This window comes from Nansenia antarctica, assembly GCF_963989245.1.
Source record: "Nansenia antarctica genome assembly, chromosome: 4".
NCBI lineage: Eukaryota > Metazoa > Chordata > Actinopteri > Argentiniformes > Microstomatidae > Nansenia > Nansenia antarctica.
The window spans coordinates 4,458,679-4,471,936 of record NC_137689.1 but is presented as its reverse complement, the minus strand read 5'-3'; the positions used below and the strand labels follow the sequence as shown (position 1 = coordinate 4,471,936).

Here is a 13,258-nt window from a genome sequence, read left to right as displayed (position 1 = left end):
CGATAAGTCTAACGATAATTTTTGTACTGTAAAAAATAAAAAAATAAAAAAAAACTTTTTTGTCTCCACCTCACTGCTATGTTTAGCCAACTTGAATGCCAACATGGCCATTTAGAAGTCTGTCCATCACCACAACACATAGCTAGCTAACGTTACTCTCGCTGCTATGTTATGATTAGCTAAATTGATGCTAACGTAGCATGCGAGCTACGAGCTAGATAACGTACAGTAGGTGCGAGCACCACAATGACAATAGGCTACCGTAGCTAGCCAGCTACATAGCTAACGTTACTAACACCAGAAGACAAGACATACGAACTGTGGTGAGCTACATTGCTTGTGTAACATTAGCTAGTAGCTATCCATTTTCACTCATACACTTAATTGTCTCGCCTGGTAAAATAAAGGTTAAAAAAATAAAAAAATAAAAAAAAAAGTATTTTTTTTTATTTGCGACTAACCGACGCATATTACGCTAACCGACGTATTGACGTAGTCGGTGACGTCGACGACGTCGAATAATCGTAACAGCCCTAGTTAACATAGGATAACCCCTCCCTCCCCTGGCTTGCCTCATACTTGACAGCTAGATGTGACATGCATACTGTTGACAACTTTCATTTGTGAGAGTTGTAATGGTTGAACTCTCTGATCTGACCCCACCCAACCCTTCTTCTCTTGCCTTCTCCCTCTCTAGCCTCCGAGCTGGCCACAGGTCTGTGTTCCCCATGGTCTTTTTTCTAGTCGCCCTAACGAGGATCAACAGACCAGATCAGTGTGAAGGAGAGAGAGACAGACAGACAGCCCTGAGATGAAGAGTACCTATCAGAAGAATTCGGTGCGGATCCTGTCTGGCCGCGAGCGAGGGGCCATCCGTGGTCTCGGTTCGCACCGTCTCCTGCAGCAGCTTGTCGAGGAGAGAACCAGGCGGATGAAATGGCAGAGCCAGGTAAAGAAGCAATCCATGGAGAGACCCTACTGTATATCTCATTGCATCATACAGCAATATGAACTAACAGTTGTGCAATATTTAGAAATCTTAAAAAGCTTAGCCTATATCTGTTTTGTCTTGTATGGCAATAGGGGAATAAATCAACAATGCTAAAGGCAGAATGAAGATAATTAGGCAATGTTTTTACGATGTTGTTTGCTTTGTTTGTCCTCAGAAAGTGGAGTTGCCAGACAGCCCTCGCTCTACTTTCCTATTGGCGTTCAGCCCAGACAGGTCAGAGTGACATCCTATAAAAAACAACGCTGCCATATTTTTCAGCTGGTGGAAGAAGCCACTTTAGAAGTGTACGGTATGTATACAGTAATATGTTCTTTTTCTCTTTCTTCTGTAGGACCCTTATGGCATCCACACATGTCAACCACAACATATACATCACAGAGTTGAAGACGGGCAAGTGTATCCACTCTCTTGTGGGCCACCGCCGCACCCCTTGGTGTTTGACCTTTCACCCCACCATCCCAGGCTTGGTGGCGTCAGGGTGCCTGGACGGAGAGGTCCGCATCTGGGACCTGCATGTGAGTGGGTTTCATCTTTTGCAAAGGAACTCCAGAGACTGCATGTACAATATGTGTGCGCTGGCTGGGGTATAGAGGACCGTTTTTTAAGTTTGTTTCTACTTCCTACCCACCCCTTATCTCCCTACACACTCCTGTGGATATGGTGTTTTTACGTAAATACATTCATAAATCATATTGCAGATACACTGCTCCAAAAAATGAAGGGAACACTTAATCATCATAGTATAACACCAAGTCTGACTTTTTGCTCTTTTTTACGTTCTTGTGTATGTAAAGCACTTTGTGACCCCTCATCTGGGATAGGTGCTATAGAAATAAGGTTTACTTACTTACTTAAGTAAATTAAACGTCCGGGATATCGATCTGTCCAGTTAGGAAGCGTAAACGATTGTTAATCAATTTCACCTGCTTTGGTGCAAATGAAAGCGACAGGTGGACAGGAGAGGCAACAGCAAGACAACCCCCAAAAAGGAAATGGTTTTGCAGGTGGTGGCTACAGACCATTTCTCTCTCCTTATCCTTCCTGACAGATTGTTCTCTAGTTTAGCATTTTGCTAGTGCCCTTGTCACTACTGGTAGCATGAGGCGGTACCTGCAGCCCCTTCAGGTTGCACAGGTAGTCCAGCTCCTCCAGGATGACACATTCATACGTGCCGTCGCATGAAGGTTTGCTGTGTCTCCCAGCACAGTCTCAAGAGCGTAGAGGAGATACTGGGAGACGGGCCGTTACACAAGGCTGGACAGGGCTGTAGAAGGGCAACAACCCAGCAGCAGGACCGTATCTGTGCGAGGAGGAACAGGAGGAGCACTGCCAGAGCCCTACACAATGACCTCCAGTGAGCTACTCGTGTGCATGTTTCTGACCAAACTGTCAGAAACAGACTCCATGAGGGAGGCGTGAGGGCCTGACGTCCTCTAGTGGGACTTGTGCTCACAGCGCAGCACCACCGTGCAGCTCCATTGGCATTAGCCAGAGCACACCAGAATTGGCAGGTTCGCAATTGGCGCCCGGTTCTCTTCACAGATGAGTGCAGATTCACACTGACCACATGTGACAGACGTGAAAGAGTGATGGTCTCGGGAGGCATATCCTTGAAGTATTCCCTCAGTTTCTTTGAGCAGTGTATAACTACTCTATTGTTTTCTTTCACAGAGGTTAAAATACCTTAACGTCATAAACCGTTACCCACATGTAAAACAAGCATGGCAACATAGCAGCACATCCACTGACTGGACCAAATGCTTTTTCTTGTATTTCAATATTATAATAATAATAATAATAATAATAATAATAGTACATTAGACTTATATAGTGCTTTTCTAGACACTCAAAGACTCTTTACAAACAGAAAAAAGATCGAGTAGTAATATCGGGATAACAATATGAATATTATTATTATTATTATTAATATGAATAGTAACAATATTGTGATGAAATGTGTGACTAGTTTTCCAAATCTTTCCCTCATGCACACGGCGTGCCTCTTCAGGGAGGCAGTGAGAGCTGGTTCACTGAGAGCAACGTGGCCATCGCCTCTCTGGCCTTCCACCCCACCGTCCAGCTCCTCCTCATCGCAACCAACAACCAGATCCACTTCTGGGACTGGAGCCGGAGGGAACCGTTTGTCAGCGTCAAGACGGCCAGCGAGACAGAGAGAGTCAGGTCTGACCAGCAGCTCAGCCGACTTCCTCGCCTCACCACTGACCTCACAGTTGTAGATTGATTGGTTACACTTAAGTTGATCTCACAGTAGTAGATTGATTGGTTACACTTAAGTTGATCTCACGCCTGTTTTGTGCGATTACTTCCAGCTTGGATTTGTATAGCGCCTTTCATAAAACCCAAGGACGCTTTAACAATTCTAAAGGAAATGGTCAGACCGACAAAACAGAAAACAAAACAGAAACAGTGACTAGGGGCCAAAGGCCTTGGTGAACAGATGGGGTTTTGAGGGCTGATTCGAAGGAGTCCAGGGTGGGGGCATTGCGGATCACTGTGGGATATCACTATATCCTCCTAACTGTAATAACAATAACACTGAAATAACAATAAAACAATTACTACATTTGTTTCTTAATACATTGTTAAATGTTACCAAAGTGATCTGGTTACAACACAGAAGTACAGTAAGAAACTTGATGTTGAATTCAACGTTATCCGAGTTTAAAACCTGAGGCAGACAATTCCACGTTGTATTAGAATGTGAATAGGAGTCATAACACTTGATTGTTTGTTACAGGCTGGTGAGGTTTGACCCATTGGGTCATTACCTGTTGACTGCCATCGTGAATCCCTCTAACCAACAGGTGAGTGGTGCAATACTTAACATTAGTCACGGTCAGTTACTTCCTACTTAGAACATAATATACGCCATTTAGCTGACGCTTTTATCCAAAGCGACTTACATTGCAACGAGTGCATACATACATTTCAGTATATGGTCCCAGAGGGAATCGAAACCCACAACCTAAAGCGTTGTTAGCGCCATAGCTCTACCAACTGAGCCACAGAGGACCAGAACATGCTCTCTGATGGTTTGTTTCTTTCTTAATTCTTTTTATTGATTTTTTAGACATGAACATAGACAATACACATTACCGATTGGGGTGATCGGGTGAGCTGGTTCAGATTAGACATGAATAACAGCATGTAGGCAGCATTACAAAAAAAAAAATATATATATATATATATTAACGGTAACAAAAACGTAAAAAATAGGGAGCCAAAACACGACTCCATCGGCTCCTACACAGCTTGATATACCCACAATGCTCTCTGATTGTTGTCGTGCATTGTACCGTACTGCCTCTCAGCAGAGTGACGACGACTCCGAGGTCCCCATGGACAGCGTGGAGATGCCCCACTTCCGCCAGCGGTCCTTCCTCCAGTCCCAGCCCGTGCGGCGCACCCCCATCCTCCACAACTTCCTCCACATCCTGTCCTCCAGGAACTCCAGCGGCGGCTCCGGCGGAAACCCCCAGGCCTCGGAGGACCACCAGTCGCCCTCCCTAACCCTAACCCTTAGCCCCGACTCCTCCCCCTCCTCTGGTGGCCCCCTCCCCTCGGGACACTACACCGGCATTAGGGACCGGTACCGGCCCTCCCTAACCCTTAGCCCCGACTCCTCCCCCTCCTCCGGCGGCCCCCTCCCCTCGGGACAGTACACCGGCATTAGGGACCGGCCCCGGCCCTCCCTAACCCTTAGCCCCGACTCCTCCCCCTCCCCCGGCGGCCCCCTCCCCTCGGGACACTACACCGCCATGAGGGACCGGCCCCGGCCCTCCTACCAGGGCTGCGTCCAGCACCTCGGCATGGTCTGCTTCTGCAGCCGCTGCTTGGCCACGCGGGCCCCCTCCCCTCCCCCCGCCTCCGACGACCCCTCCGACCCCTCCGACCCGTCCGAGGGCTCGTCGGAGGCGGCCCGGTCCTCCCACGCCTCCACCTTCTCCTCCGCCCGCACTGAGGGCTCGTTGGAGGCGGCCCGGTCCTCCCACGCCTCCACCTTCTCCTCCGCCCGCACTGAGGGCTCGTTGGAGGCGGCCCGGTCCTCCCACGCCTCCACCTTCTCCTCCGCCCGCACTGAGGGCTCGTTGGAGGCGGCCCGGTCCTCCCACGCCTCCACCTTCTCCTCCGCCCGCACCGAGCCCCGCCCCCCCTCCTCCAACGAGCCCCGCCCCTCGCACCACCACCACCACCACCACCCCCACCCCCACCGGCCCTCCGCCTTCAGCAGCGTGTACAGCAGCGCGGGGGGACACTCCCTCCGCAGTATGGCCTCCAGCCCCGCCCACCACCAGCGGAGTATCCCGGGCCTGGGGGCCGCCGGGCCCATCCCGGGTCAACACCAACATCACCACCACCAGCACCACCACCACCAAGCCCGGGCGGGGGGAGGAGAGCACCACCACCACTCCGGGCGGCTGGCCGGGGCAGACTGGATGGGCAGTATGATGAACATGCGTCCCGAGCAGCGCGGGGCAGAAGGCGGAGGAGCCGGCCCGCCCGTGTCTTCTAGCGCCTACTCGGTTAGTTTGCTGTCTCCTCTTCTTCTTGCTGCCTCCTCCTCCCAGTCGCCCTCCTCCTCCCAGTCGCCCTCCTCCTCCCAGTCGCCCGGCGCCTCCTACACCTCCTCCCCCTACACCTCCGCTTCAGACCCGGGGAGCTTCCCTCCGGCGACAGGCGGCCCTCACAGCAGCGGTGAGGCCACCGGAGAGGGCGCCAGTAGCGGCGGACACCGTCTCCACGGAGACCGGGAGGGGGGTCGCGGCAGCCCCAGCCCCACGGCCATCCGCAACGTGCTGCAGTGCAACCTGAACCGCTACTTCCTGGAGTACGACCGCATGCAGACGGACACGGAGCATTCCGGGGGGGTCGGTGGTGGTGGAGAGAGCAGTCCGGAGCGACAGACTCGAGAGATACTCAACTCTGAACGGGGCGGGGGCTCGTCCTCCTCCTCCTCCTCTCACTATCAACCCCCCCACCTAGGTCCCGACGGCACTCCCTGCGCCCCCCCCCCCTCCCACGGCCATCTGAACCGCTGCAGGGTCTGCCACAACCTGTTCACCTTCAACCAGGGTACCCAGCGCTGGGAGCGCTCGGGGCAGACCCCCCCGGGGCCGGAGGGGGAGGAGGGGACGACGACCCCCTCCTCCCAGCCCTGGCATCCCCCCAGCCCGGCCTTTCACACCCTGAGGCAGAGGGGGGGGCTGCAGGAGCCCCCCGGGCCTCTCCCCTCTGAGAGGAGACAGACGACAGGGCCCGGCGCTGAGGAGGCTGAGGTAGTGGACTCCACCAGACCGCAGAGGGAGCAGACCGTGGGGCTGGTGTACCACCAGGAGACAGGCCACTGGGAGCGGGTTTACAGACAGTCTGCCGCCGGTCAAGAGGGGATTGGGAACCCGCCGCCGCTAGAGGCCTTAAACCAAGAGATGCCTGACGACAACCCCGACGACGGCTACCTGAGAAGGTAAGAGAATTGAGCGGGAGGTTCTCTGATTTATCTGTTACACGCAAAGCAATATTGCCTCCCGTATTTGTTTCAAACAAATGTCATACGATGTGAGGTGACAATGTGGGGCCTATGCTTTTGAGGTTAAAGATCTGGAAAAATACAAATGTGATATAGGCTACAGCAGCCTATTTGCTCTATAGCATGAAAACGTCATTGTAAAATACTGTAGCTTCTGTGAATTAGGCCTTGTATAGGATATAGGAATTTGCATCTTAGTAAGTGTAACATGCTCCATGTCAGCTGAGGCCTCTTACATTATTGTTCTTCACTCTCACTTCAATCCTCATCCGCCACACGCAGATAAAAAACAACTCACAGATGCAACATTCAACACTGTCCTCTAAACCGCCAACTGCCACAACACCTGCACACAACCTCAAGTCACCCCGACGTGCTTCTAGTCACATGGGTCCGGCTGACTTTCCATGCTTTCATTTCATACCACCGTCATTTGAATGAAGCTTCCATATCAGTCCCCCAGCCTAATGTATTCAAACCTAGATTATTGACTTTTTTATTTTTTGTTGTTTTAGTTTGGAGGGTGGAACTAAACTTCTTAGAGGTATTTTCCATATTTAGAATCATGCCAATTAGAGTAGGCTAGGTGTTTATTTCAGTTTGAGACACTTGCTTCCCCTCTCCTGCTCATTAGAGTCTTGGCAGTCTTGTTTCATTCTGGTTTTTCATGCCGTGGCGGTTTACTTAGGCTGCATTTACACCGCAGGTCGGAATGCCTAGTTCCGATTTAGCGCCTATATCCAATGTTTTTTTAACGCCTGAATCGGATATAGGTGTTACGGTACATGTGGGAATACGGTACATGTGGGAAAACTAGGGTTAGGGTTGGGTGCTGCTACGTCGACTTGGTACATGCTGGCATGTCTAACCCTAACCGTAATCCTAACCCTAACCCTACCCCTAACCCTACCCCAACCCTAACCCTAACCTTAACCCTAGCACCCTAGCACCTAACCCTAGTTTTCCCACATGTACCGTCTTCCCACATGTACCGTAACATAGGCACTAAATGGGAACTAAGCATTATGAGGTGTATATGCAGCCTAAGTAAACTGCCACGGCATGAAAAACAACTGCCGAGAAACTAATGAGCAGGATAGTGAAACTCAAAATGCGAGACCATCAACGTATTTCCAATGACGTGCAAATCAGAATTGAGAGTTATATGCGACCTGCCTGGTTAGATCGCGGTCGAAATGACACATTATCCGATTCGTATCTGATCGACGATGAGATTGAGGCCTGAATCGGATCTGAGAATATCAGATTCAATGTGCTTTTTTTTACTGGTTACACGTACATGGTACATATCTGATCTGTGCCACATGTGAGCAAAAATTCGGAATTGTGTGACTTCTAACTGGCGGTGTAAACGCAGCCCTAGACTTGGCAGCAATGGGCCCTACATGGCCTGTTTGTGACCTGCTCACAGTGGTACGACCAGGCTTTGGCCTCTGTTAACCAGGGTTCCCACGGGTCCTTGAAGTCCTTGAAAGTTTGTGAATTTGAGAAAAAGAAATCAAGGTCTTTTTGAAAGTTTTTGAAAATAGACATGGGTCATTGAAAGTGCTTGAATTCCCCTCTCTCTCTCTAAATGTTTTTTTTCAAAAATTCTAAAATGTTTTACGTAGCTCGTCAACTAGGCTAGTTCTGTCTCAAACTGTGCCGTGTCGGGTCCTTGAATTTGAGGGAATTGAGTCTTGAAAGTCCTTGAAAGGTGCTTGAAAGGTGCTTGAATTTGATGTTTCAGAATGTGTGGGAACACCTGCTTAACCTGTAGACATGTCTGACCGTTTTCCAGGTTAACCTCTCTCACGTTTCTTTTGTTGAATTTAAACATTTATCGTGTTATCGATAGACCAAATGAGGTCACCATTATTACACTGTGTCTCTGTGAGGTCTTTGGGTTGTAAAGGAAACACGTTTGTTCTGTGTCGGCTTTGAGGCAACGACCAAGGTTGATGAGTCCTCGGCGTGCCACTTGGTGGCAGTGTGGTATCGACTAGACCGACCAGATGATTGTCAGGCGAGCGACTACCGACTACCGATGACAACTTGAGGAAATAGTGATGTAGCATATTAGGGGGGCTGTGGTCGGGTGTTATACAACACTATTGTGCTGTAAAAAATCAATACAAGCCGGGTTTCTCACAAAGAAAGCCTAGCCAATAAAACCATTGACTTCTTCTTAATCTTAATTGAATGGAATAGAATAGAGCTCTCTCTCTCCTCTGCTCTGCATACCCCCGATGACTGCGGCCGACGGCCAGCTGCTGCGCTGCACTGCGAGTACGTCATCGACAACAAAAACAATAATTATTTTCTCTCTTTTCTCTCTGCTTTGTCTCGACTCTCGCCTCAATCCCAGGGATCCCCTGCTGCCCTGGAAGGTTGCAATTAGTGTATGTTTCAAGGGCAGTGTTGTGGACATCCAGGGTTCTGCTTCCAGAGCTCCCTCTCTCTCTGCCCGACTCTCCTCTCATTATCTAACGCTGGAGCTTGTTGAGTGGAGAGCTCTTCTCCTCTTCAGCGTTCCCAAGGGGGCTGCTCTACTTTGTCTGACACAAGGCCAAAGCATCGGGGCTCTAATCTCATCTGCCGGGCCGTCAAAAAAGCGCCTGGAAAGCAAACAACCGAATTACATTTCGTTCACCCCACCCCCCTGTCTTTCTCTTGCAGATTCCAGTCTCACAGATTCAGAGTTCACCACACTCAAATTAAGATCTAAAAGATTCCAGTGGCAATCTGGTGCCATTTAAGATTAGGGAAGACAATACTTTATTTTTTTTAGGAGCGTGTGGCCTTATTTCTACTACAGCATTCATACTCCATTCACCCAGCTCACCGTAACATTGGTAGGTTTTGGATATCACACTCTTGCATGCATCTAACCACAGGAGGAGGAGTCAGGGGCAGGTAGGAGGAGCTAGGGGCAGGTAGGAGGAGCTAGGGGCAGGTGGGAGGAGCCAGGGGCAGGTGGGAGGAGCCAGGGGCAGGTGGGAGGAGCCAGGGGTAGGTGGGAGGAGACAGAGGGAGATAGGAGGAGACAGAGGGAGATAGGAGGAGACAGAGAGGAGATAGGAGGAGACAGAGGGAGATAGGAGGAGACAGAGGAGACAGAGGGAGACAGAGGGAGATAGGAGGAGACAGAGGGAGATAGGAGGAGACAGAGAGGAGATAGGAGGAGACAGAGGGAGATAGGAGGAGACAGAGGAGACAGAGGAGACAGAGGGAGACAGGAGGAGATAGGAGGAGACAGAGGGAGACAGAGGGAGACAGAGGGAGATAGGAGGAGACAGAGGGAGACAGAGGGAGACAGAGGGAGATAGGAGGAGACAGAGGGAGATAGGAGGAGACAGAGGGAGACAGGAGGAGACAGAGGGAGACAGAGGGAGACAGAGGGAGACAGAGGGAGATAGGAGGAGACAGAGGGAGACAGGAGGAGACAGAGGGAGACAGAGGGGAGACAGAGGGAGACAGAGGGAGACAGAGGGAGACAGAGGAGACAGAGGAGACAGAGGAGACAGAGGGAGACAGAGGGAGACAGGAGGAGACAGAGGAGACAGAGGAGACAGAGGGAGACAGAGGGAGACAGAGGGAGACAGAGGAGATAGGAGGAGACAGAGGGAGACAGAGGGAGACAGAGGGAGACAGAGGGAGACAGGAGGAGACAGAGGGAGACAGAGGGAGACAGAGGGAGACAGAGGAGACAGAGGAAGACAGAGGGAGACAGAAGGAGACAGGAGGAGACAGAGGGAGACAGAGGGAGACAGAGGGAGACAGAGGGAGACATAGGGAGACATAGGGAGACAGAGGGAGACAGGAGGAGACAGAGGGAGACAGGAGGAGACAGAGGGAGACAGGAGGAGACAGAGGGAGACAGAGGGAGATAGGAGGAGACAGAGGGAGACAGAGGAGACAGAGGGAGACAGAGGAGACAGAGGGAGACAGAGGGAGACAGAGGGAGACAGAGGGAGACAGGAGGAGACAGAGGGAGACAGAGGGAGACAGAGGGAGACAGAGGGAGACATAGGGAGACAGAGGGAGACAGAGGGAGACAGGAGGAGACAGAGGGAGACAGAGGGAGACAGAGGGAGACAGAGGGAGACAGAGGAGACAGAGGAAGACAGAGGGAGACAGAAGGAGACAGGAGGAGACAGAGGGAGACAGAGGGAGACAGAGGGAGACAGAGGGAGACAGAGGGAGACATAGGGAGACAGAGGGAGACAGGAGGAGACAGAGGGAGACAGGAGGAGACAGAGGGAGACAGGAGGAGACAGAGGGAGACAGAGGGAGATAGGAGGAGACAGAGGGAGACAGAGGGAGACAGAGGGAGACAGAGGGAGACAGAGGGAGACAGGAGGAGACAGAGGGAGACAGAGGGAGACAGAGGGAGACAGGAGGAGACAGAGGGAGACAGGAGGAGACAGAGGGAGACAGAGGGAGACAGAGGGAGACAGAGGGAGATAGGAGGAGACAGAGGGAGACAGAGGGAGATAGGAGGAGATAGGAGGAGACAGGAGGAGACAGAGGGAGACAGAGGGAGACAGAGGGAGACAGAGGGAGACAGAGGGAGACAGAGGGAGACAGAGGGAGACAGAGGGAGATAGGAGGAGACAGAGGGAGATAGGAGGAGACAGGAGGAGACAGAGGGAGACAGAGGGAGACAGAGGGAGATAGGAGGAGACAGAGGGAGACAGAGGGAGATAGGAGGAGACAGAGGGAGACAGAGGGAGACAGGAGGAGACAGAGGGAGACAGAGGGAGACAGGAGGAGACAGAGGGAGATAGGAGGAGACAGAGGGAGACAGAGGGAGACAGAGGGAGACAGAGGGAGACAGGGGGAGACAGAGGGAGATAGGAGGAGACAGAGGGAGACAGAGGGAGACAGGAGGAGACAGAGGGAGACAGAGGGAGACAGAGGGAGACAGGAGGAGACAGAGGGAGACAGAGGGAGACAGAGGGAGACAGAGGGAGACAGAGGGAGACAGGAGGAGACAGAGGGAGACAGAGGGAGACAGGAGGAGACAGAGGGAGACAGAGGGAGACAGAGGGAGACAGAGGGAGACAGGAGGAGACAGAGGGAGACAGAGGGAGACAGGAGGAGACAGAGGGAGACAGAGGGAGACAGAGGGAGACAGGAGGAGACAGAGGGAGACAGGAGGAGACAGAGGGAGACAGAGGGAGACAGGAGGAGACAGAGGGAGACAGAGGGAGACAGGAGGAGACAGAGGGAGACAGAGGGAGACAGGAGGAGACAGAGGGAGACAGAGGGAGACAGAGGGAGACAGAGGGAGATAGGAGGAGACAGAGGGAGACAGAGGGAGACAGGAGGAGACAGAGGGAGACAGAGGGAGACAGAGGGAGATAGGAGGAGACAGAGGGAGACAGGAGGAGACAGAGGGAGACAGAGGGAGACAGAGGGAGACAGAGGGAGATAGAGGGAGACAGAGGGAGACAGAGGGAGACAGAGGGAGACAGGAGGAGACAGAGGGAGACAGGAGGAGAAAGAGGGAGACAGAGGGAGACAGAGGGAGATAGGAGGAGACAGAGGGAGACAGAGGGAGACAGAGGGAGACAGAGGGAGATAGGAGGAGACAGAGGGAGACAGGAGGAGACAGAGAGAGACAGAGGGAGACAGAGGGAGATAGGAGGGAGATAGGAGGGAGACAGAGGGAGACAGAGGGAGATATGAGGAGACAGAGGGAGATAGGAGGAGACAGAGGGAGACAGAGGGAGACAGGGGGAGACAGAGGGAGACAGAGGGAGACAGGGGGAGACAGAGGGAGATAGGAGGAGACAGAGGGAGACAGGAGGAGAAAGAGGGAGACAGAGGGAGACAGAGGGAGACAGAGGGAGACAGAGGGAGATAGGAGGAGAAAGAGGGAGACAGAGGGAGATAGAGGGAGATAGGAGGAGACAGAGGGAGACAGAGGGAGACAGAGGGAGATAGGAGGAGACAGAGGGAGATAGGAGGAGAAAGAGGGAGACAGAGGGAGACAGAGGGAGACAGAGGGAGACAGAGGGAGATAGGAGGAGAAAGAGGGAGACAGAGGGAGATAGAGGGAGATAGGAGGAGACAGAGGGAGACAGAGGGAGACAGAGGGAGATAGGAGGAGAAAGAGGGAGACAGAGGGAGACAGAGGGAGACAGGAGGAGACAGAGGGAGACAGAGGGAGATAGGAGGAGACAGAGGGAGACAGAGGGAGATAGAGGGAGACAGAGGGAGATAGGAGGAGACAGAGGGAGATAGGAGGAGACAGAGGGAGACAGAGGGAGACAGGAGGAGACAGAGGGAGACAGAGGGAGATAGGAGGAGACAGAGGGAGACAGAGGGAGATAGAGGGAGACAGAGGGAGATAGGAGGAGACAGAGGGAGACAGAGGGAGACAGGAGGAGACAGAGGGAGACAGAGGGAGATAGGAGGAGACAGAGGGAGACAGAGGGAGATAGAGGGAGACAGAGGGAGATAGGAGGAGACAGAGGGAGATAGGAGGAGACAGAGGGAGATAGAGGGAGACAGAGGGAGATAGGAGGAGACAGAGGGAGACAGAGGGAGACAGAGGGAGATAGGAGGAGACAGAGGGAGATAGGAGGAGACAGAGGGAGACAGAGGGAGACAGAGGGAGATAGGAGGAGACAGAGGGAGACAGAGGAGATAGGAGGAGACAGGAGGAGAAAGAGGGAGACAGATGGAGA

The 13,258-nt window shown here is 52.4% G+C and overlaps 1 protein-coding gene across 1 annotated transcript in view; it reads left to right on the top strand.

The window, feature by feature from the left end:
* Nucleotides 1–811: 811 nt before the first annotated feature.
* Nucleotides 812–13,258, top strand: part of LOC308154855 (activating molecule in BECN1-regulated autophagy protein 1A-like) — a gene marked incomplete at both ends in the record, with an annotated part of 167,542 nt that continues 155,095 nt past the window's right edge. Inside the window, 9 exons of the mRNA XM_080528073.1 lie at nucleotides 812–949; nucleotides 1,167–1,225; nucleotides 1,344–1,527; nucleotides 3,021–3,193; nucleotides 3,771–3,837; nucleotides 4,345–4,529; nucleotides 4,737–4,920; nucleotides 5,116–5,368; nucleotides 5,684–6,497. Of these exons, the coding sequence (XP_080384199.1) occupies nucleotides 812–949; nucleotides 1,167–1,225; nucleotides 1,344–1,527; nucleotides 3,021–3,193; nucleotides 3,771–3,837; nucleotides 4,345–4,529; nucleotides 4,737–4,920; nucleotides 5,116–5,368; nucleotides 5,684–6,497 (2,057 nt within the window). The remainder of the gene's footprint in view (nucleotides 950–1,166; nucleotides 1,226–1,343; nucleotides 1,528–3,020; nucleotides 3,194–3,770; nucleotides 3,838–4,344; nucleotides 4,530–4,736; nucleotides 4,921–5,115; nucleotides 5,369–5,683; nucleotides 6,498–13,258) is intronic.